This window comes from Felis catus, chromosome A1, assembly GCF_018350175.1.
Source record: "Felis catus isolate Fca126 chromosome A1, F.catus_Fca126_mat1.0, whole genome shotgun sequence".
Lineage (NCBI taxonomy): Eukaryota > Metazoa > Chordata > Mammalia > Carnivora > Felidae > Felis > Felis catus.
The window spans coordinates 72,546,884-72,573,200 of record NC_058368.1 but is presented as its reverse complement, the minus strand read 5'-3'; the positions used below and the strand labels follow the sequence as shown (position 1 = coordinate 72,573,200).

Genomic DNA, 26,317 nt, shown 5'->3' with positions numbered 1-26,317 from the left:
TGTTAGAAGTGGAAACTGCAGGACGGAGAGGTTGGGAGCAGAAAATCTGTTCTGCTTTGAATCTTGTGTGTCTGAGATACTCTGAAGATAATCATGTAGAGAGGTCAAGTAATCAGATGACGCAAATCTGGTACTCAGAGGACAGGTTAGGGCTAAGCTTATGCATTCTGGACCTGCCAAACGTAGATGGCACTTAAAGCTCTGAAAGTTCATGAACCCATCTAGGAAGAAATAAATCTTGGGAAACTCCCATATTTAGGGCTAGGGTAGAGGAGGTGAAGTCAGACAAGTAGGAACATCTAGGAAAGAAGGAGGAAAATGAGATGATTTTATAAAATGACAAAGGAAAGTATTCCATAAAGGAGGCCTACTGAGTGCAATGTTCCTGAAAACTGAGAGTTAAAAAAAAAAAGACCGTAATAGTAGTTTCAGTCAGATTTTGCCGGACCAACTGTACCACGCTGTCGCTTAGGCCTGTGAATGCAACACCTAGCGGTGGCAGATGTACTGGAGTATCGTGCATACCTTTCAGTAAGAACATGCCTGCCGGGTGGCAGAATCCATAGTGGTAAGTTATCTTCGTATAATAAATGTATAGTGGGTCATTCTAGAATGAACCTTAGAAAGATCCAGCCTAATAAACCATATGAAGTACACTAAATTGGCCTCCACTTGACTTCTCAAGTCTTCACATAGGTGAGTAATTTTCCATTGGACTTTCACTTTGAGAGCCATTCACCTCTCCCAGATGCTTACCTCCTTGCATCTGGTATCCTCATCCTTGCTTCTTCTTCCTATTCTCTTCCCTTCTCTCACCAACGATGCTCTAGACCTGTGTCGCCCAGTATAGTAGTCACTAGTCACACATGACTGAGTTTATTAAAGTAAAATTTAAAATTCAGTTTCACAGGTGCATAAGTCACATTTCAAGTGCTTGGTAGCCACATGTGGCCAGTGGCTCCTGTGTTGAATGACACAGATACAGAACATTCCCATTAGCTTTGAAAATTCTATCGGACAGTGCTGCTCTAGACAAAGACCGTTCTCAGTGAAATTCATTGGCTCTGAGATACATTTCCTTAAACCAGGGCAATGATGTTTCTCAATTAGGAAATGGACCCAGGAGTGGATCTCTTTGCATCAAATACTACATATTGCCTGCCCCATATGCTTTTCCCCTTGTTAATATTAGGACACTCATTTTTTTTCAGGGAGGTGATAATATGCCCATCTGAAAATGTTTGATTACCCAGGCTCCTTTTGACCTAGGACCTACCTCTAATAAGTGAGATACAAGAGAAAATCTCTTCCTAGTTTCTAGGATAGCTGCTATCCTCCAAAGAAAACCAGATGGGACACAGCCAGCATGTATGTGTCCTTTGCTCTTTGCCCTTTTCTCTCTCCCCTTTTTCTTTCCCTAGTTGATAGACACACCGGAGGCTTTCTCTGAGCATGACAATAAAAGTCACACTGGAAGGGCAGAAGTGAATACAGAAGGTGTGTGGGACATTGATGGCTTTCGGGTAGTCACCTCCTTATCTATCTCTGCAGTAACTTAAGATGCAAACTGGAGGCAATCGCACTGCGACCCTAGCTACGAAAGGCTTGGCTTGAGTCAGTGGGTGGAGGCCTTTGCCAATGTGAGCAACCCAGCAGCGCCTGGGGGTTGCCACGTTCATATTCTCGGCGGTATGCTCTCTAATTTGCAGCTCTGAACTAAACAACTCCCAGGAGAAATGTGAACTGATTATGTAATTAAGAGGTGGCTCTTCATTACCCCTTCTTGTTCTTCAACTGGACTCATGGGCAGCATTTATTCCAGGAGCACAGAGCAAAGAAGGAAAGCAATAAGCAGTCCATTTCTTATTCTCATCCTGGGTAAATGGAGGACAGGAGGGAGGTCTCTGATTAAGCTCATGCTCGGCTAAGACAATTAGACACACCTGAGCCAACGCGTGGATATATTTTGTTTATGAAATCCTAAAATCATAATCCACTAAAAAGTGAGCAATACTTAGGGACTATCACCCTGGACTCAGCATTTTTGTTTTTGTTTTCAGTAGTGACTTATTTGATTAAAAAAAAATCCATGCATTTACAGATCACACACAATTTTTATTGTTAATAAAGATGTTTTGAGAAGGTCCACATGTGGTCTATGATCATTGAACATGACTAACCAATAATTTAGTTAAATGAAGAATGGTCTTACTTCATACTGATTTTCTGCTTGCCAGTCATTTTCAGGTCGTGATTTTGGTGTAATCAAAACGGAACCGCTTAAAATTATGTAATTACTTACATTCACCTTCAGGTACAATTGCTAATTTACCCCAGCCTACCAGAACTGGTTTAATCATCTCCAGCGTTATTGTTAGGAGGGGATAAACAGTGTTAGTTATTATTTCTCAGGTGCATGCTGATTAGGTAGGTTTACGGTTGTGTTTGATTTTACTTATTCCTTGTTTGCTAAAATACTCAGGCAGTCCCTGCTTTGCTCTCTGGCGACACAATGGCTGCACAGGGTTCTAGTTCATTCCTCCCCGTGAAAGACCGTGTCTGTGTCTGGTAGTGCACTGAGAAAATGACCTGAATTAGTGATTCTGCTTCATTCTCCTCTGAAGCCACACCAGAAGGATGATGTTAAGGAGTTTCACGTACTCATGGTAGTAATATTTGTCAACCACTGGCTGCCACAGCATGGGGAAGTTAAAGCTTTGAACACATAGCCTTCACTCCTTTGAGGCACAGGACTGCTGATTCAAATGATGCCAACTTCCTTCCAAAACCTCCGTAGTTAATGCTTTACGATAGCCAAGACAGACATATTGTTTTCTCCTGTTCTGAAGACGGACGTTTCAATCTTTCACTCTCCACCTAGTACCCAGGGCGTGCATTGATGCCTTCCTGGCATGTAATACCAGTCACATTTCATTCTTTATGTCCCCTTCTCATCATAAAGCCAATAGGTGGGCATTATAATCCTTACCATACACATGAGTGTACCAAGGCAGAGAGACAAAATAACCTGTCCAAGTTACTACAACTAGTAGGAAATGGAGCCAGAATCCAATTCCTGGTCGGTCGAGTATGAAGTTCACATTCAGCTTGCTGTGTGGCACTGCTCACTTAGCTTCCAAGAAAATGGTGACCTCTTTCACTTAAATTTTCCTTGAAAAAATGCAGCAGAGTGCACGCACACACACCATAGATTGTGGACTTTCTCCAGACAAAATATCAAAATACCCACAGAAGATTCATAAACCAAGATTTTTTGAAAAGTTCTATCCCTCCAAAAAAAAATGTAGAAATACAACAAAAGATTCCCAGATATCATTTTCGAAGGATGGATTTATGAGTGATTTTTATTTTGTCCTTTATATTTTAGTCTTTTTTAAAGGTTGAAAAATAAAAAAAAGCAAAGTGAAATATTTAATAATGTCTTAACATCTAAAGATGAGCAAAATAAAATAAACAAAGTGAAGTAATTTATACCATAAATGATAAATGAGTAGTTTGAAAAAAATCCTTCCCAAGGATGGATTAAAGAGCAGTGGAGAAGAGTTCTGATGTAAGAAAATGAAACAGTATATTTCTTCCACATGTCAAATATTTTTTCATCTCTGTGCCTTCACTTAGCTTTCCCAGACCCAAAATGTTCTTCACACCCAAGCTTCATACATCTAAATATTTGCTGTTCAAGGCCCCAGTCAGATGTTCATTCCAACTTGAAGAATTCTCTGATTTCAAACTGAGATCTCTCTGTCTCTCTCTCTGTCTTTCTCTCTCTCTCTCTCCCTGCCCCCCGCTCCCTCCCTTATTTGTGGTTCTCTTAATTTCTAATTTATTCAAAGAAAAAAAATTTTTGAGATCTTAATCCTAAGCTTGAGGATACAATAATTAGAGACACAGAGAGAGAGAGAGAGAGAGAGAGAGAGAGAGAGACTTTCATTACACCCATGGGAAGTGTACACATTTGAAGAAAAGACACATAAGCACACTTACAATAACATGTCACAATGTTATAATAATGAAGGTATTGCAGTATGCAGGAAGTCCAGAATAATTTCAGAAAGGTTCTCTAAAGGAGATAATTTGGAAGACTGATGGAAGAATAGAAAAATGATGAGGAGTTGTTCCAGAAGAAGCAAAGATAAGGAATATGATGTCAGGTAAAAGGGACAAAGTCATAACACATCCAAATTTCTCCATCTCCATGGACCTTCATGAAGAAATCATTGTTTTAAAACGAGATGGAGACAATTGGTGCCACAAAAGCGTTGTCTCCTTCCCCCCATCCAGTTACTCGAATCAGAAACTTGGGATTCATACTTGGGATTCATCCTTGAACCTACCCCGCTCTCACTCACATCCTTTAATCATGGGTTTCTGTAAATGCTGCTCAGACTCCTTGGGCAGTGGAGGTCCGTCTAAGCATTTGGCTGACACTCAGCACCAATCTCCCAGGAAGGAAACAGGTCAGGAACCCCATCCTGGCAGCAGGACGGTACCAGGCTTTCCTCTCCATGTCAGTCCTTGAGCAATTCATGAGGGTGACAGCTCAATATAGTGGTGTGGGGATTTCCTTCTCTTCGGATAACACAGCCCAGATGCCCAGAGACGAGATCCATACTGCACAGGTGCTGAGGCTTCCCTGACTTAGAGGAAGCCTTATGTCCCAGAGGAGCCAAAACCTCTCCTAATGATTCCTTGGGCATAAGCTCCCAGAAATCCCACGAAGGCACGGCATCCCCATCAGACATTCATAGTTGAGTCATAATCCCTCCCAAATTGGTTGAAATTTATTAATTGTAGGTCACTATTGCCATGAGAAGTGTTTTCTGGTAACCCTGGCACACACCATCTTCATCTGTTTCCGGGGAACCCAAGCCAGGAGCTTGAGGGTCAACGTCTCTTGTAGCAAAGTAAGGGTTTCGGCAGCCTGCTGTCCACATCTAATACTGTCACCAGTACTAGCAAGTTTTTCCATCTGTACTGTCCCCTGCCTGGCTGAACCGCCTTCACCTCTCTCCAGGTCTCCTCTTGGAAACATCTCCACCCACCAGCTTTTGCAAACAAACTCCTCCCAGCGATCCACACTTCACCCCGCAGCTAGAGGTACTTTTTCACTGCAGGAGTCATGTTACTGCCTTGTTTAAACCTCTTCGATGGCTTCCTATCATCCTTTGATGGAAGCCTCAAATCATTAATATGGTTTTCAAAACGTGTTGCACCCTTCCCCCCTTTGCATTCCAATCTCCAACCAGCCAGGGTTTCTCTCTGGTTCTCAAATGTTCCTGGAATACGTCACTCTCGCTTTATCCGCAGATGCCCCACACGTGCTGTTCTCTGTGACTGTTTGTGTCACACCTGCCGCCAGCACCTGGCGAAGTTGTATGCAGCCTATCATTAAGTATGGTGGTTGTCACATTCAGCTGATTAATACATGTGAAGCACATACTGTGCACCATATAGTGTTACCCAGATATGGAGGCATTAGAGTCTATGTTACACCCCCCGATTATGTATATTCCCACTGAACCCATGGCTCTCCTTTCAGCAGGACCCAATTCATTGTCATTCCTTTGTCAATGTCTGCCCTTCAAATTTAATTGTAAGCCCCAGCAGACTCACCACCGAATCTCCAGTGCTGGCAAATAGTGGAGGCTCAATAAATATTTGATGAATTAATGAAGAAATAAATGATAACTTCAGCTTCAACCAGGCAGAAGTTGGAAGAATTTCCATATGAAAACATTTAATTAGAATTTGAAAAGAAGAGTCTGAAGCTGAGGAGAATGGAGCTAAGAAATCACCTGGAGAGACTGTCCTGAACATGAACGTGGGAGATGCTGAGATCGCTCAAGGGCAACACACAGCAAGTAGAAAGACATCCAGGAGCCATTTCAAGGGAAATATAAGATTTATTGGTAGGCTCTGGGAGAAGAACAAGAGAAAGAAATAAAGTGGTTATAAGAGAAGTGGGAGAAGAAATGGGTAGGACAGGGGTCTCCTAGGCTCAGAGGGGAGACCATTTCATAGGGGCTTTAGAGTACCCACAACTCTGTGTTTAAACTTGGTCACATGCTGGAGAACTGAAAATCACCAAGGATGTGCGTGACTAGGACTTATCATAACCTTAGGGAGAGTCAGTTATGTGGAATCGTTGAGGATAGACCAAGTTTACATGGGTTTAACACTGAACCAAGAGGAATGCTATAAGTTTAGAGGCCAGAGGGAATGGTATCAAGAAGATAAAATTATTTAAGGGCATGTGTGGGTTTGAAGGGCAGAGCAGGGCTTTACAGGGAATAAGCATGCAATGAGTATCTGCTGACTCAACTACTGTGATGTGCTATATACATGATAAGAGGGGTTTCACTAGGATAATGGGTATTTTTAGATAGACTGAGAAGTACAGAAACTTTGGTAACGCATACTGTGACCCGAGGAACCCCAATGGCCAGTGTCTTGTTAATTATGCTCTTCCATGCTTGGGAAAATCTATGAGAAGCTCCCCCACAGAAGCTGCACTGCTGAGTGAGAGCCACTAGAAATATGGCGGCCACTTTGATTGGGTAGCTCAGTGTCAAGTGTGAGGAGAAAGACGGCTTTATGCAAAAAGTAGACAGGAGAAAACATTCATTCTGTCTAAAATGGAACACCAGAAAGTCACAGTTCTGAATAATAAACTGTTCTTACAAAAGGCATTAATAAGCAAACGTGGAGCCCTGTTACACATCCCTTAGGGTTAACTGTAGTCCACAGCAGAAACTTCTGCCTAAGTTTGTTATATGTGCCATTCTCTTTTTATGTATCTAATACCAGTAATAATAATACATGATGTGTGCATATGTAAGTGTATGCCATACATATATACACTTATATGCTGGCTACTTTATCTGCATTAACTCTACTAATCTTTTTTTTTATTAAAAATTTTTTTTCAACATTTATTTATTTTTGGGACAGAGAGAGACAGAGCATGAATGGGGGAGGGGCAGAGAGAGAGGGAGACACAGAATTGGAAGCAGGCTCCAGGCTCCGAGCCATCAGCCCAGAGCCTGACGCGGGGCTCGAACTCACAGATGCGAGATCGTGACCTGGCTGAAGTCGGACGCTTAACCGACTGCGCCACCCAGGCGCCCCTAACTCTACTAATCTTATCGTCACTCTACAAAAGAGGTATATTATGATGATCACTTTATAGGTGAGAAGTAGAGGTTATGTAAACCGTCTCAAGTAATATTGTTCGTAAGTGGCAGAGCCAGGGCTGGGGAAAAAATGTTCCCATCTGTAGTCTTGACTGCTTCACCGTATTGCCATTTATATTTCTTAATATTCAAGTACATTTGCATTTGCATGAAAAACACAGGAACTTATGATTGCCTCATCAACTGGTTTAGTATGCTGTATACTTTAGTACCAAAGTTACCATATGTTCAAACATGTCAATTAATGTCTTGTCTCTTGTATTTTCTTTCCAGAGAAGAGCGGAGACAGAGATGAAATTCAAGACTATGATAACCAAGGCTCAAGTAATTCCTCCCCTAAAGCAGTGCTCTGAAAATAAAAGAATTAAAATCACAGTACCTTTATTAGCTGTCCTAAAGAAATCCCACTTTGAGCCCACGCGCAAAGCTGCGGTGGGAGGTAATATTCCCAGTGAGAACATGAATTACAGCTGATTCTCATTATTTGAAAATTCTGTATTTGAGAATTTGCTTACTCACTGAAATGTATTTGTATCCCTGAAATCAATACTCATTAAAGTTTTCCAGGTCATTTGAGCACACAGGCAGAATGGTTCACGTTCTCAGCTAAGGCCAAAGAAGATCACGCTCTGCCTCTTGTGTTAACTCTTACACTGTAAAGAAGTGTCCTTTCTGCAGTGTATTTAGGGCTATGCTTTTCACATTTTCATGTTTTTTGTTGATAATTTTGATGTTTGAGATGGCCCCTAAGTATAGTGCTGAAATGCCTCGTGTACCTAAGGGCAAAAAGGCTGTAATGCGCCTTACGGAGAAAACACCTGTCACATAATCTCCGCTCAGACGTGAGTCATAGGGCTGTTGGCCATGAGTTCCATATTAACGAATCAAGTATGCATTATACAAGGTCTTTAAACAGAAATAAACATAATACAATGGTATGTATTGATCTGTTGATGAAAAATCCTCTGACCAGAGGCAGGTTGGCCTGGTCAATACAGTTGGCCCCGTATTTTTCTTAGGAGCAATGATTCAGTATTTGCTAATTCAGTGTTCACGGAAACTTGATAGACTATAGCTACCATGAATGAGAAGACCAGACAGTGCCTTGTTGGGGAATACTAAACAGAGTGTGTGTGTGGGCTGTGAGTTATATGTAGCTTTTCTAGCTGTATGTTACTTAGGATAAACATGAGTAGGCCATTGATGGGGAAATCTCTCCCTCTCCGTCCTGGAACTATCCCTCTCCGAACAATAGGATTGACCATCCAGAGTAAAGACTCAAGTAAATGACAAGAAGAGCAGAAAACACACTGACTTGTATGTATAAAGATGCATGCAGAAGTCCTAGTGAAGAAATGGTGGCAGAATTTAATGTCCCACACTGTCACCTAGGCTGGTCAGCTCAAGGAGCTTTGATGAAGCAGAAGAAGGAAGGAAAAACAAGTCATTGTTACCTAAAGACAATCTTTTAAAATACCAGTATTACCCAACCCTAAATCTCTCAAGGACATTATTCACATATGAAAGTGAAATTATGAATAACATACAATATTTTCAAGGAAAATGCCCAAGAATTGTTTTCCTTTACATACTTGAAAGGTATTCGGAAATCTTTGGTCGATAAAGTGTCTTTAATAAGATTTAAAATATGAAATTAAATGCATAGGTGATTTTTTTTAGATCTGGTTTTTACAATTTAAGAAAAAAGCACTGAGACGATGCATCCAATTATAGATTATAGTGATCAGAGATACTATGCATATCTGGCTGCTACGTGCCTGCTGCTGGCTGGGCTGTGCTCTTCTTTTGAGCACACGGGAGCAGCAGCAAAGTTCTGTCCAAACTCAAAAATGCCTTTGTCCTCTGATAATTAAGTTCCATGATACCATCTCTATTCGGTGAGATCAACCACCTAAGAATTAATTTCTCACTGTGTGAGTAAGGATCTTCCAAGTTGTAACCAAGGCTATAGCAGGAAGATAGGGGTGTTAGCATGTCTACAGCTATTGTCTAATCTACTGCGTTACATCCTGTATCAAGAAAGGCTGGATCGGATGGTTGGCAGAATCTAACCAGTATTGAAGAATAAGACTGTGCTGGTTTGTCTGCTGCACTATCCAGAGAAGACACTCAGGCCACCCGGCATGAGTGGTCTGTTCCTTTGGCAGATGTATTTTGGCAGCCGCAGCTGGGCCCACCAATATCATCCTTACTGTTCTGGGGACTTCCACCCGGTGCCACCTGGGGTTCTCGGCCCCAAGGGTGTCTCTAGCCAGAGAAGACTGCTCTGAGATCATGCGTGTACCTTTGAGGCATGCTGGATGTGGCAGGCGAGCTCATGGCTCCTAGAAGCAGTCCTCGACCAATGACTGATGGAAAAATCAGAGCTGTGTGCTTCACTTGGGCTCCCAGAGGTTCATCTCCTGTCCTTGGATGAAGCTACAGTTGACCGTCGTGGTAACTGGATTGATAACACCATCGTAACTGACTGCCTTCCCTTACCCACTCTCCTACAATGTATCCTTCACCTTTTCAATACATTCCTTGCATTCAAATCTTTATCTCTGAATCTTACTTCCCACAGAGTTCCCCTACAAAGTGTTCTAGTCTCCAGCACAATTATATTTCTCGTTGGATGTCAAGTAACTGGTATCCTGGTTTATACATTGGTGTTTTACTAGTTTAGCTAGTGAAAATCAGTTTTCCCAGGGGCACAGATAACTCTGGGTAGATGGACAAAATACAGAGAGTATAGACAAGCAGAGTCAAGTATTAGTGTAAAAAATTACTTTGTGAGATGTTCTCTCACTTACCTAACACATGTTTGATTTCATCTAGCAGGGAGTTATACAGATTTGTTGCCATCTTTGATTTCCTCCCCAAAGTTGTAGAGAGAGATGCACTGGGGGGAGGGGGCCTATAATTTATGGGTATGTAGATGTAATAGATTTCTACAATATCAACCATTTCAACCAAGTTACTGAGGCAGATGGGCAGGGAGACCCATGTGAGATAGACGCTCCATGTCAGAGATAATGACAATGCTAATAATAAGAGCAAAGATGTGTATGTGGTTCTTTGTAGGGGCTTTAGATACCATTGTAAGAACTACATGAGTTAGGGAGCACTTGGGTGGCTCAATCGGTTAAGTGTCCAACTCCTGATTTCGGTTCAGGTCATGATCTCACAGTTCATGATCAGGCCCCATGTCGGGCCCTTCTCTGACAGCTCAGAGCCTGGTTGGGATCCTGTCTCCCTCTCTCTCAAAAATAAATAAAGATTCTTAAAAAAATAATTAAATGAGTTAGTAAACATAGAGCACTTACCAGAAAAATAAAAAGACTATAATCGATTTAGATATTTCTGGTAACTGTTACCAATGAAGAAAAAAAACTCTAAAAATAATATTGCCAAAAAGTCCAAACAGTCTGATGTCACCCTGGGGAAAACTGTGGTATCGAGAAAGATCTGTGAACTGAACGTCAGAGACCACATCCTGGGTTCTGCCACTTTTTAGTTTTGGGACACTGACACCTCCAACCTCACTCCCTGTCGCATCTGTGAACTGCAGAAAGCAGGAGCGATCTCTTGGGGCTGTGCAAGGGCCTCTTCCCTTGGCTCACAAAGAAAGGAAAGAACAAAGGATGTTTGTTCAAATCGCCAGTGTGTTATAGTTGGTCAGCGAGAGAACAGAGAGAAAGACACACAGGGATGCCAGGTAGATGGCGTCCCCGTCTTCAGTGAGCTGTCTGTGCATTTTGGTTTTTCCCTGATAATAGCACCCAATCACATTACAATCATTATCTGCTGGTTCTGGACACCTGCACGGAGCTGCAGTCTGCAGGCATCATCTCTACAACATGAAGTTTTGCAAGACTGAAACAGGACAATGAGGGTTGGCCCCATCCCCTTGGCTGCATGAAGCTTGGGTAGACACTGTCACGTTCGCCCTCAAGGACCTCATTTGTGCTGCACTCCCTCTGCTGCCTGGCCTCTCCCTGGGTCCCCCTTGCTCTGAAGATTATTACCTTCGGTGAGCTCCTGTTGGGTCTCCCAGCCATCATGGAAATGGAATGTCTATCTTCTGTGCTTTTCTAAGTAGAGTGTGATTTTACCCCCACGTTTGCAGGTAATACATGCTTCCCCTACCAGTTTTTATTAGCAGAGCAAGAAACGTCATTTCTAACTGAGCAGGTGCAGCAAAACCTGTCACTATCTTCACAAGATTTAGCATAATCTCAACAACCTTTTGTGACCAGCGGGCTGCGTATTTTCACATATCCCTAAGTCAAGAGTCCAAGAAAATAAAGATCATTACAAACCGAATTGTGTAATGCTTTTAGGTCTACTTGTATATTGCCTTCAGGTTATCTTATCTTCTTTTTTAACAGAGTTTCCTTTTGTTAAAAAAAAAGAAGAAGATGTAGGGTAAGAAAGGAAGGCAAAGCTGGCCGCGAAGCTGTGAGAAGCGCTTACCCCCACAGACCATGCCGTCCAGGCCTTCACAGCGGCGGCCGTCGCATTCACACGTCTTGCCGTACACCCTGGGGTCTCCCGGAGGGTAGCAGGTGCACTTGCCACATTCGCATTTACCTGCAAAACGCACAGGGAGGGCACACTTGTTAGGAGGGTCACGGAATCGGCCAGGCTTCCAAAGGATACAAACAACTAACACACCATGAAGGCTGTTCCTGCTGCGCCTGGAAATAGTTCCACAGATAATTTTCTTACCCGCCTCCGGCAAGACCAAGACCAAGTGCCGAGGAGGCCGGGAGCTGGAGTGACGCTTTTGTTTCGTTCGGTTTTCAAGACGAATTCTCTTATTAAACCCTCTGGGCGTTTCATCTTCCACTTAGTCTGATGATACCAAATCATACATATTTTGACATAACTTAGGATAACGTTGTCATTAAAAAAAAATATTGTATGTATTGTTACTGGGGCTCTATCGGCCACATAAGCAAATGATGTTCATAGGTACATTTCGAGGTGATGTTTTTTGACAATTGGGCATCCATTTTGTAATTCATAGAACTCATTTTAACAGGGACCACGTATCAAAGTGCACGACCTTAATACCAGTATTATTCTTGACTTGAAATGTTAAAGTATAAGCGGTCTTTGCAATGAGTTGGATTCAAAGTTTGGGAATTCCTTAACTACTATCGTTATGGCTTTCATCATTATTTCTTGAGCTGTAACTATGTGTCAAACACTGCAATTCTTTGAATTCCATCATTTTGTTTTCACCATACCACACAATGACCAGCATTATCTCTATCATTTTACTAAACAGGAAACAGACACGTACTGACGCCAAGTTCCCTTCCCCGGTGAACCAGCTCATAAGGAAGAGATTCAAAATTTATATCCATTCTTATTAACCTTAAAATTTGCGCACTTAGCCATGAAGCCAGACTGCATTTTAATATACTCAACGCAGCACCGGGAGGCTATACGAGAAAGAAAATTTCCCTTTGTCTGAGGAATCGGTGCTGGTTTGGCAGAAATTCAGCTGGGTGACTACTCCAAGACATCTGTTCCTCTCTGTCATTAGCCCAACCATCATAATTACACACCCACTGAAATGATCATAAGATGCTTCGGGGCTGACCCTGCAATGTTGTTAGTCATTCTGTTGCTGCGTTTGTATCTTGTTAAAGAAATTCTGAGTTGGTAGATGATGGAAGAAAGGAAAATTAGTATTTCGAATCATATAATTTCAGAGCTGTAATTAAAGATAATCTAATGCAGTGATTCATAATCTTTTCTGGCAGCAGAGGTGGGGGTCACTGTCCCTTTGAGAATCTGGTGGAAGATATTGCAAGAGATAGTGTTGTTCTGGCTGCCCTTCAACCTGTCTCTCTTCCTACTTAGAGATGGGTCCAGGTTCAGCAGGAGGCAGAGCTCTTCCCCTTCCCCAGGGATACTCCCTCTTCCTACGCACTGGTGGACAGAAGAGGGACACACCAGACAGTCTTGGCCAGGGCTTTGGTTCTTGAGGGTGGAAGAAAAGGCACAGGGTCTGTGGCAGAGTTTGCAAGAGCAACAGCACAGAAATGAGTGTCCACGAGTGGAGGAACTCGGCACCCAGTTCCAAAGTGATGGCAGCAGGGGCTAGTTCTCGGCAGGGCCTTGCTTCCCTGGGCTGTTGCATGAACTGGTTGTCTAAGCTTGCACTCTGCACCTAAACCCTTCTAATAAAATCCTTTTCCATCCCAGTTAATGAGGTTGGTTCCTGTTGTCCACAGACAAGAACTCTAACTGGTAGACCCCAGATCTCTCCTTGGAAAAATACGTCAGCACTCATTTATTTTTTTATAAAATGTCAAGAGAATCCATGACTTTCTGCAGTGTACTTAATAGATGAGGAAGCCCATGCAAGCAGAGGCTAAATGATTTATCTAAGGCCAGCAAAGTAGACATTAGCAAGGTTGGTGCCGGAACCCAGATTTCCTGAGTCCCAGTTACCTTCTGGTGTACATAAACACATCCGCCCTCATCATGGGTGTGTGTGTGTGTGTGTGTGTGTGTGTGTGTGTGTGTGTGAATGACAAAAAAATGCCATTTTTTTTGACTGTGGGGACAAAGAGACTAACCACAGAACCATCAGCAGCACAACCACATACTGTTAACTAGTCCTGCATGGACAGATATGGGAACCTTCCACCACATTATTCCTGAGAGGGAATGCAGTCCAGTTATCGCATCAACATCAATTTTTAAGTTTGAGGGCATATGTATTTGTGGTGATAATTTATTAACATTTTAAGGCATTCGGGAAGTTTCCCGGATATGCATTATTGGTTTCTGTGCCTCTCTGGAAAGGATGATAGAAATGCTGGCATATGGATTCGGATATCAACGTTTCATTTATTTCATTATGGACAGTTTCTGTCTTGTATTTCTTCTATAAAGTTACACTGAAAAGTGTTCATACTCAGCCCTAGGTTCATTTTTTCCCCAGCAGATTATAATTCAGGTATCCTTTTTCAAATATTGGAGAATAATTAGCCACTCTGCATTTCTTGGTGTGTTTTTTTGTTTTTTGGGTTTTTTTGGTCATGAATCTGTTGGGGTTTTAGAAAGCTATATTAAGCCAACTGTTAGCTGACTTACTTTATAGCTACAGCTGTAATACAGTTCATAGGCTATAGAAACTTCATATGGAAGGGCAAAAAATCATAAATCAAGACAGGCTAATTTATTACAGAAAATTAATGAAGAGTCAGTTGTTCATACAGTCCACATATTAAAGTGCCTTATTTTGCTGTCTTAGTTCACAGCTTCAGTCCAGTCCCAACCAAGACATATACTTGCCAGTTAAATTTCTGCTCATCTTTCAACATCCAATGTCACCAAATCCACGATACTTGCACCCTGCTACTCATGTACCTTCACAAATACAGCAGAATCAACTGCCTTCTTGTGTGTCCTTATGATGTTTGAATCGATACTTACTGAACAGATGCACTAAACAATCACTGCATGTAAATAGTTTAGTAATATTCCCACAACACATGAGCTTTAATGATAGAACTTAAATTTAGAATGTCTCCTCCAGAATAAATATGCTTTCCAATTGGCCAGAAAAACTTCATTTGTGCTTCCCACAGTTACATCAATGAAATATGTCCCACAGCAAGCCCATCACCTTTATTCACAAACCTACTTCTCTTCCTGTATCCTGTTATCAGGAGAAGGTCACCATCATTTGATCTGTCACCAAATCTTACATATTTGAGATATATATCAAATATATATATATATATCTCAAATATATACATATATATTTGATATATATCTCAAATATATACATATATATCAAATATATTTGACATATATATCAAATATATATGTATATATTTGATATATTTGATTCCTTTTTTCTTTTTTTTTTTAATTTTTTTTTTCAACGTTTATTTATTTTTGGGACAGAGAGAGACAGAGCATGAACGGGGGAGGGGCAGAGAGAGAGGGAGACACAGAATCGGAAACAGGCTCCAGGCTCCAGGCTCTGAGCCATCATCAGCCCAGAGCCCGACGCAGGGCTCCAACTTCCGGACCGCGAGATCGTGACCTGGCTGAAGTCAGACGCTTAACCGACTGCGCCACCCAGGCACCCCTCCTTTTTTCTTTTAATAAACTATTCTTCTCCTTCAGTTTGAAATTTCATAAGATCCACTTTTTTTAAAGTTCATTTGTTTATTGTGAGAGAGAGAAAGAGCAAGGTAGAGGAAGAAAGAGTATGAGCAGGGAAAGGGCAAAGAGAGAGGGAGAGAGATTCCTAAGTAGGCTCCATGCTGTCAGTGTGGAGCCCGATGTGAGACTTGATCTCATGGATCATGAGATCATGACCTGAGCCCAAATCAAGGATCAACCTACTGAGCCACCCAGGCGCCCCAGATCCACTTTCTTAAAACATGTCTATGATTATGTAACCCTTTTTCAATTAATGGTCCCACGGGACCTTCAAGGCAGAGATCAAATTCCTCAACAGAGCTCTCCACCCCTGGTCCAACTCACCTTTCCCAGTACACATCCAGTGTTCACAGTACACTCATGTTCAGAGACTGATTTTTGCTCCACTTATTCTCTCTGTTGTGCACTCTACCACTTTCTCTATACCTTCCAATCCAATGTTGAACAGCCAACTCAGATCTCCTCTCCTCTATGAAACTTTCCTCGCCATCACTGTTGGGTTACCTCAATGAGTTGTTCTTTCTCTCTGATCCCACAGTAATTTGTATACACCCCTAGTAGATCACTGAATGTAAACTTTATACTAGGTAAGCGCATGCTTGAATCGACCACAAATACTGAACTCTCTGTGGTCCAGACTGACAGTGAGATTAATAACCTATTGGCAGCCACCAAAGTTCTCTGTTGATGGAGTAGGAAACACTGACAGATTTATTGTCTTTCACTTTTTCAATAAGAGACTGAATCCAATCTCCTTCCTTTATTTGCTAAATGATATTATTATTTCAATGGCTGTTTTAGTGTTGTGGAGATATAAATGTAGCTTCTCAAATGACTATCAGTATTCACATAAGTAAGAATGAAGGATAGTGGAAGTTTGTACGTCTAGCACTAATAAGTGCCATTTTGTATAACAAATTTGGAGGAGAATCTAAAGAAAGATACACTCAAAGAAATACAAATAAACCAAGTAATTTTTGAAAAGATAATTCAAGGAACAGATGGAAAAGACAGAAATAACCATCTGAGAAGAAATTAATTCAGCCAACATCATCAATATCATCCAACCAAAACTTACGTGAACTTTACACTGAGTCTGTCCATTCCTATTACATTTTAAAAAAGCAGATAACCTTTAAGAGCACACAAAAAGTCAGTCCAATGATACATGGTGTGGCAATCCTTATGTACTGTATTTTAAGGCTTATACATTAGCAAAGAGTAATGACCTAATGCAGGTATCTAGAAGTTCTGATTTAAAAAGATTTTACTTAAACATTTCTAATTTGACACTTCCATGCAATAAAGAAACACTCCAAGACTGACAAAATGCAGTTCATACTGCTATGCATAACTAGTCATTTTAACAAATAAAATACACCTCACTTTAATATCATCTTTAAGTTTTCTTACACTCACTAAGAGAGCTAAACACATGCATATGTTGGCCTTGGAGTATTCTTTTCTGTAAGTACCATGTTAAAATTTAAAATCCTCATGCACTTATTCCAAACTGACAGATTCCAAACTGTTTCACATCTGAAATTCAGCAAATATGAAGGATCTGTTTTGTGTGAAGCACCTAATCAGATATGGGAGTATAATTCTAAACAAGGGCTATGTAAGTCTGTAATTTCTGCTATCCTTCTATATCCTATTTCATTTCACAAGGCATTAACTCCAAATAACAGTGTTGGAGAATGATATTTCCAAATATTACACACTTTTTTTGAGTATTATTGACAAAATTTACTATTATAATTACAAAACTGAATGGGCAACATTTTTAATATTTGTTTTAATAGAAAATTCATACGATCTGTAGACATTTGAAAAGATACTCCCTTCTAAATCATATGGGAAATGCAAAGTAAAACCATATTGAAATTCTATCCCAAACCAACCACATGAGCAAACATTTAAGAACTGACTGTAACAAGTTTTGAAAATGGCGTGGAAACACAAGGCATATTTTTACAGCTGGTACAGTTATAAATTGGCAGAATATTCTGGAATACTGCTTAGCATTATCTAGTAAAGTCAATATGCATAATCTATGAACCGGCAACTCAATTCTTGGTCATATTCACTGGAGAAAATTATACTCATTTGTACCAGGAGATGTTCCAGAACAATCATAGCAACACTATTCCTAATAGTCTCAAAGGAGACTCAAATATCCATCAGTGACAGAATATATAAGTGTCAGTTATATTCTTAAGGGGATCACTGTACAACAATTAGAGTGAAGGAGACACTGCTACTTGCCACATCATGCTTGAATCTTCAACACATAATGTAGAGTGCAAGAAGTCAGCCGCGAAATGACATATATTGTTTGAAATATTTCACAACACAACAAGCAAGTCTAAACTTCATAGTGTTTGGGGATATATATTTAGGAGGCAAACTTTAAAGAAAGGCATAGAGGGTCTCCTGGGGGGCTCAGTTAGTTGAGTGTCTGATTCTTGATTTCAGCTCAAGTCATGATCCCAGGGTCCTGGGATCAAGCCCCATGTCAGGCTCCACGTAGAGCTTACTTAAGATTCTCTGTCTCTCTGTCTCTCTGTTTCTCTCTCTCTCCCTCTGCCCCTCTCCCCAACTCTCTCTAAAATAATTTTTTTAAAGAAAGGCAAGAACACCTTAAAAGTGAGAATAATGGTCATCTTTGCAGAGGAGGGTGTTGGTAGTAATTGAGGAGGGGTGGGTGGGAGGTCTTGGGATACTGGAATTATTCTATTTTTGCACCCAGGTCAAGGTTTTGTATGTTACTACTTTGTAACGATTCATAATGTTGTAAGTTAATATGCTATATATTTTCTTGGGCATCATGGATTATTTACCAAACAAGTCTCCTACAACCAGTGAGCTATGTTGCAAAAAGATCAGACCCTGTACTTAACTCATTCATTGCAACTAAATAAATTCCCAACATTTCAACATTTAAATGTAGAAGTTTAACACATAAAATCCTGGACAGGAATATAGGTGGGAGTTTTCATAACCCTCGGGTGGGAAAGACGATCCAAAACATGACAACAAACCAGAAACACTAAAAAACTGACAAGTTTTACCATAAACAATATTTAAAACAACAATAACATAAGACTGACACATAAACAATAAACAGAGACAAAATATTTGCACAAATAAAACATAATAAAAAATAACTATATGGGGCACCTGGGTGGCTCAGTTAAGCGTCCGACTCTTGGTTTCAGTTCAGGTCATGATCTCATGGTTTGTGGGTTTGAGTCCTGTGTTGGGCTCTGTGGTGTCAGTGTGGAGCCTGCTTGGGATTTCTCTTTCTACCTTTCTCTCTCTGCTCCTCCCCCAAGCGCATGCTCTCTCTATCTCTCTCAAAAAAAATGACCATACATATGAGCTCATATATAAATTACCAATAATGCACACCCATGAGAAAAACAGACTAAGGACAAAATGGATCATTCAAAATAGAAATACTACATGATGATCAGTATGAACATAAATTATTTATATCTCTTAGTAAATCTCATGGAAATAAGCTGCAAATTTAAAATAATTATACTTTGAAGGGAAGTCACCTGGTTCATTAAAATATTTGAAAGCTCCGAAAGTTTCAAGTTAATAAGATTTTACCTGATATAGCCTGGAGAAACCCTAATTTACGGTGTTTTAGATTTTACCCACAAGATGCTTCAAGGAATAGACAAATAAAATACCTTTATTTTAATACCGAAGTAGAAAGAGAAAATAGGACTTTCTTTCTACCTATAGGATAACTACATACCATTAAATTATAAGATGAAATAAAAGAGCAGATTGATACCTTTATAAAAGGTAGATTGCCTCATTTACATTTTTAGAAATTAAAAGATTAAAACTTTATTTATTTATAAATATGTTTATAGCAGCATTATCAACAATAGCCAAATTATGGAAAGAGTCCAAGTGTCCATCTACCGAAGAATGGATAAAGAAGAATTGGTGTGAGTAAACACACACACACACACACACACACACACACACACAATGGATGTTACTCAGCCATCAAAAAGAATGAAATCTTGCCATATGCGATGATGTGGATGGAGCTAGAGTGTATTATGCTAAACGAAATAAGTCAGTCAGAGAAAGACAGATATCTTATGATTTCACTCCTGTGGAGAATTTAAGAAACAAAACAAATGAACATGGGGAAAAAAAGAGAGAGACAAGTAAAGAAATAAACTCTTATCTATAGAGAACAAACTGATGGTTACCAGGGAGGAGGTGGGCGGGAGATGGGCTAAATGGGTGATGGGTATTAAGGAGGGCACTTGTTGTGATGAGCACTGGGTGTTGTATGTAAGTGATGAATCCCTAAATTCTATACCTGAAACTAATATTATACTATATGTTGACTAACAAGAATTTAAATAAAAATTTAAAACTAAAAAATACTCCTTATTTATTTATTTTTTCAACGTTTATTTATTTTTGGGACAGAGAGAGACAGAGCATGAACGGGGGAGGGGCAGAGAGAGAGGGAGACACAGAATCAGAAACAGGCTTCAGGCTCTGAGCCATCAGCCCAGAGCCTGACGCGGGGCTGGAACTCACGGACCGCGAGATCGTGACCTGGCTGAAGTCAGACGCTTAACCGACTGCGCCACCCAGGTGCCCCTCCTTATTTATTAATCTCACTAGTTTTCATCCTTATTAACTACCAGAGCACAGCTATGGTAGAAATATTCATTTAATTATTTCATAAAATTGGAGATTGTTAGAGATAGAAAATCATGGAGGATGATCAAGTCCAACTAGCCCTACAATTTACAGATAAGGAAAATGAGTCTCTGAGAATGAGATAATATGTTACTTTCTCAAGGACACAGGGTGAAAAGGTTATCTCTCAAGGTCACAGAGTGTGTGAAGGATGGAAAGGTCAACTCTTATTCCTCAATTGTTTATAGAACTATTGTTGGTTGTCCTTTTTAATAGTTAGGGATGTTTGGGTGACTCTTTCCAAATGAAAATGGAGGGAGATCTACAAGCATTGCCTGAAGAAAAGGTGTTTATCTCTGCTAGAAGCTGATTTCCCAAAACTGATATAAAGCTAACAATGTGAAACTGTGAAGGTGACATTTATTTTTTAGACTATATATCTCTTCTTCCTTTACCTCCTATTCCTCCTCTTCATCCTCTACTCTCTTCTTTGTCCCCCAACGAACCTCTTCCATCTCTCTCTCTCTCTCTCTCTCTCTCTCTCTCTCTCTCTCTCTCTCCACACACACACACACACACACACACACACACACACACACACCATGTTTGTTCCCTCCCTCTTTCTTCCGGGAATTTCTTTTCTTCTTGGATTCCTCTTCTTATACAATCTTAACCATGACAAATCTCTAAATCTTTAGACTTTGCCTTCTCCTAACCTTCACTCTTTTCAAACTTCTCTTTTTAAGGCCTCATCTCCACAGGGCACAGCTTTCAAACCATCAGTGTCTAGTTACTATATGCTAGATGAGGAGATACAAAGATAAACAAGATAGACACTAATCCCTCATCTCATGTATTAACAGTTAAGGAAGAGTCCATTCATAAACTAATTGGGTAAACCCATACTGCATTAGATGCTAATGACCAACTGAATCGTCTCCATTACTGCCAATAATATGCTTGTGCATTTGTGCAGGATTATAATCTGGAATTTTCAGACACCACATGTTAGATACATGGACCTGAATAACAAAGACTGAAAACATCTGCAGAGACCATAACTGAAAACACAACACACAACCAAACACACAAATCATTTCTACCTTATATGCTGACATTTGAGGTATTTAGGTGGAGAATGATTCTCACTTCCTTCAAACTATACCGCATAGAAAACATGTTCGTGCTCAAGAATAGATTCAACTGGGCTCATCAACCTTGAATATCTGTACCAATTTGATCACTCCCTCATTCATTCATCCAACAAACACATTTTGAATATCAACTATGGGTTAAGTATTATGCTAGATACGGAAGATACAAAATAAAGGAGAACATTTAAAAACTTTCATTAGTGGAGGGACTAAAGGTGAAATATACAAGCACACACACCTGACAAGGTTAGAAAAAGTTTCTGATAAAGGTGACCTGGATGTGGCAATAAGTCTCAAAGTGTTTGTTAAATGTCAGTAAGGTAAAGAGAAAGGGAGATACATTTTGTGGCCCAGATACAACTAAAAGCATGGGATCCGACATTAAATAAATTTAGATTCTAATCTTGGCATGTCCACCATTAAATGTAATTCCTTGGAAGAATCAGTTAAACCTAATTTATTGTGGTCATGTGATGGGAATAATAATAAAACTGGTAACAATGTTATTGTAAATGCTAAACGTAGTAGTGCATATAAAGTACATAAGACAAGGCCTGACACAAGGTAAATGCTCAATAAACAATAGATGTTACTTACATTTTTACAATAGAAAACATGTTGGGAGGCTTGCATCTCAATTACTCACATAAAATCCATTCCTTTCCTATTCCATTTCTCTAAACAAACAAACAAACAAACAAACAAACAAACACCTGTATTTCCTGATCCAGAATGAGATTAACTAGGAAGAGCACTATATTCTCAAATGCACCTGTTAGTGCAGTAACAGCAGGCACACTCTCTATGACCTTATTTTCTTTCACTTTTTAAAATGGTAAAAACCACACTTGCAGTACACGCTCAATAGCTAGATAGTAATTAGAGGCTCACATAAAACAGAAAAGAGATTAGCACTTTACTAACACAGTCCTCCTTTGCCTAAAATAATAGGTTTACCATAGCAACCTGATTGCACTAGAAAAACTCCTGCCAAATGCATCCTAAGTTCTCCTGAAATTTCTATGAGATGGAATTAAACACTTGAGAACTATAATATTCTGTACCATTTCATCTGAGTACAAATATTTTGTGTGTGAGAATGAAGTAATCTCCCATCAGACATTTGAAAGGGAAGAAGAACGTTTCACCTCCCAAAATGGGAGGTGAGACTTCTCATAATTCAAGCCACATTGACATCACAATTATCAGCCAAGGAAGAGTTGCTCATGACTTTTAAAAATATGGATAAATGTCAATTCTTCTGTTTGTACTGTCTTAGTACACGAGGATTAGAGTAATCAATCATGGAATATGTGAGGAAATGAGACATTTAAGCAAACGTAGAACTAATATAATTTTCTGTTGCCTGCCCTAAAGTGCCTAAAACTGAAAATGGGAAATTGGTGTACCAGGTCTCACTTTTCCCTAAATATTTTCCAATGTATGAAATAAAGCATCACTGAGGACATCCATTAGGCTTCTAAATTAGATTATGGCACTATTTCAACCTTAAGATAGTTTCTAAAATAACAATTACTCAAGATTCATTTTTTTTCTAACAAAGACATTTATAAATTAGGGAGAAATATCGCACTCATTTTTCAACGTAAGTCAGAAACCTTCTGCAGCAGGTCGAAGGTTTGAAAAGTCAGTGAATGACTGAGGTTAAAAAATATGGAGCTTAAGTAATTGATGAGTGTGGCCCATCATGAAGTGCCCAGTATCAGTTAAAATAAGAATCTCCTTCTTCCTAGTGGGTGAACCCATTAGCTGGACAATCTTGTTATTGTTTCAATAACAAGATCTGGAGATTCTGCAAACATAAATCCTATCATATCTGGGCCTTTTCTTGGTATTGACTTTAATTATCCCATTCTAGGTCATAAATAAACACATACAACTGTAATTCACCATGAAAGACTCTATGGGACAAATGCCATAGGGTAGTCATAGGCAACAACTGCCATTCACCAGTGAGAGTGCTGTGTTTGATAGAATCAAAGAAATGTTTTTACAGAAAGTTTCTTGAAAATAAACTTTATTTGGGCAATGGAAGGGTAGTGTGGAATCAGACCCTAGTCACTATTAAATCCTTGGGTTTTGTCACTTAAAAAAAATTCCAAAGTGTGAGTGAATATATATCACTTCCTCAATACACATTTCAGTGGTAATTAAATTGATTTGAAATAATTGTGAACTTTCTCCCCACATCAGAGATAATTAGGAAATTTATTTAACAAATTGAACAATGAAATATATGTCATAATAAATAATACATTTTCCATGAATGACAAGGTAGGCTTTTAAAATTAGAAAAAATTAACCAAAAAACAATATTTCCTAATGATAGCCTTTTTTGTACTATTTTTGGTTCCAAATACTGATTTCACCAAATCATAAAACATTAGAAAAAACATTGTGTATATATATAAGTGTATACATAATATGAGAATGTATATATACAAGTACATTTAAATTTGAAGGTGACAGAACTCCATGTGAGCAATTTATCCTCAAATGGTTCATGTAAAAAAGCTCTTTACACTATTCTTAGGTCTTCTAAGTTTGAAATTGTTTAAAAATAAAAATATTTTAAAATTTAAACATATGTAAGTAAAACTCTAGACATAATGTATCTAAGTAGCTAAATTTTCTTAAAAAATAAAGTCTTATCAATAATTATGCATATACTGACCCACGCATTTTACATTCAGTTTTGGGAAATATTCTTTAACATCATATTCAGGATTTAAGCCAATTTTTTCAATAATGCAGTGTCAAACATATGCAGAGCCTGGGAATTGCACAGCCAAAAATGTTAGAAATTCAATAAACTTAAAATTTATAAATATAGAAAACTTATTGAACTTCGGTATTTTACAGCACAGTTAGCATACTCAGAATTAATAGGTTAGAGTAATAAGGAAGCAGAGCTTAGTATACTGTAATAAATAACATCCTACTTGTCAGAGTATTCCCTAATGGAAGGCACTGCCATGACAGGGGTTAGCTCCCTAAGAAAGGAATCTTTGATAAGAGTTAAGAGTTTGTGTTCTTAACTCAGGAAGACCCAAGACAGAATTTAATACTGACTGCTTATATGCTTAATAACCTAGGGAATAACTTAACCTATCAATTTAAAAATTTTTAAAATTGGGAAAACCTACTTAATAAGTACCTCTAAAAATACCGAAATAAAAATCTATTTTTAAGTATTCGTTTGGGTTTCTTAAGTACCACTATGATGTTGGTTTGTGGCACAGTATTTAACATTTCAAAATTAAATAAACATGTAACTTAAAGAGTAAAAAGCTTCCCTAAATAGATCCACATATATAATAATTTTTTATATTTCTTATATAATTGGAAGTAGTATTCCATTTTTCAGAGCCTAATATGCTTCTACCTCTGTATGAACTTCCAATTTCTTTTTTTTTCCTCTGCCAACAATATCTTTCAGATAACTCATGGTCTCTATATTAAATAATGCTATTTCTTTAAAAGGGATTTTATAATGGCATTACTTTTCAACAAAATCCTATTGCACCTGAAATTCCTGTCTCCATTTTGTCTCTAGCTTCAATAATCATTTTTGACTAGCAAAAATCCAGCTATAAGACTAAGTCAAAGGCTCCCAAGGCAGCCTGGATTTAAGTAGCCAACAACCTAAAGAAAAAGAAACCAGAGGGATGTAAGTTCCACCTTCTCTGCAAATAATCCTCTTCCTGTATTGTGAAATCTGAAACTTTTTAGGGCAAGGAAAAAGCAACATCTAACAGGTGAATAAACTAAACAGAGCTTTGACTTCATCTAACTAGAAAAATAGCAGTTGGAATTCAGGAAACTTTGAAAAAGAGGGCATTGACAGACATCATATAAACATCCCAGGTTTTCACTTTAGAAATCATTTCAAATCCTAATTGGATTAAAATTATCTATCTTCTTTCGCACATGTCTTCTAGAAAAAAAAATCTCTTCAAGAAAGCATAACTTACAAATTTCTACCAATTTTATTAAACTGTATTTATGCTTAATAAAAAAAAACCCCACATATGTCAAAAGATAAGAAAGAGTGACCAAAAATGAAAAAGAAAAAATAGACAATAAAAAGAGATCCAAAAATGATACAGATGACTAAACTGGAATTATCAGTAATGGATTTTAGAATAACTATGATTAATATATTCAAGAAACTATGTTACTAAATGGAGAAATTCACCAGAGAATTATATGTAAAAAAAATTAAATGGAAATTCTGAGTTAAAAAATACAGTAAATGAAATTAAAACTGAATAAGAGATACAATGGTAGATTAGACATAGAAGAGACGATCAGTAAAGTGGAAGTAGGTTGGTAGAAAATACCTAGACTGAAGCATAGAAAACAAAAAGAATGAGGGGAAGAGAGCATAAAAGACGTACTGGACATGAAACAATATGTCATGCATTGTTCCGAGAAATAAAAGATAGAATGAGGCAGAAGTAATATTTTAAGAGATAATGGAGAAAACATTTCTAATATGGGCTGAATTGTGCCCTCCCCCCCCAAAAAAATCATCTGTTGAATTCCTAATCCCCAGTACCTCAGAATGTGACTATATCTGGAGATAGGATCTCTAAAGAGGTAATTAAGGTTAAAATAGGCCATTCAAGGGAGACTCAAACCTGGTGATTTTATAAAAGAGAAGATTAAAACATAGACACATCAAGGGAAGATCATGTGAAGATACAGAGAGAATATGGTCATGTACAAGCCAAGGAGAGAGACCCTCAGAAAAAATCAACCTTGATCACATTTGATCTTGGACTTACAGCCTCTAGGACTGTGAGGAAATAAATTTCTATTATTTAAGCCACACACTTGGTAGTAGTTTAGTATGGCAGCCCTAGTAAACTAAAACAAGTGTCAAAAAATTTGAACTATAGATTCAAGAAGCTTCATGAAGCTTAAGGAGAATAAATATATAGAAAACCACAAATCTTAGGTGAGACACAGCATAGTCAATTGCTGAAAGACAAAGAGAAAGCCTTAAAAGTAGTCAGAGATAAAAAGATGCAT

General features: G+C 38.9%; 1 protein-coding gene across 1 annotated transcript in view; it reads right to left on the bottom strand.

The window, feature by feature from the left end:
* The window catches only part of ITGBL1 (integrin subunit beta like 1), a 207,323-nt gene that overhangs the window by 12,712 nt on the left and 168,294 nt on the right, over positions 1-26,317 (bottom strand). Inside the window, exon 8 of the mRNA XM_011280788.4 lies at positions 11,691-11,807. Coding sequence (XP_011279090.2) covers positions 11,691-11,807 — 117 coding nt within the window. The remainder of the gene's footprint in view (positions 1-11,690; positions 11,808-26,317) is intronic.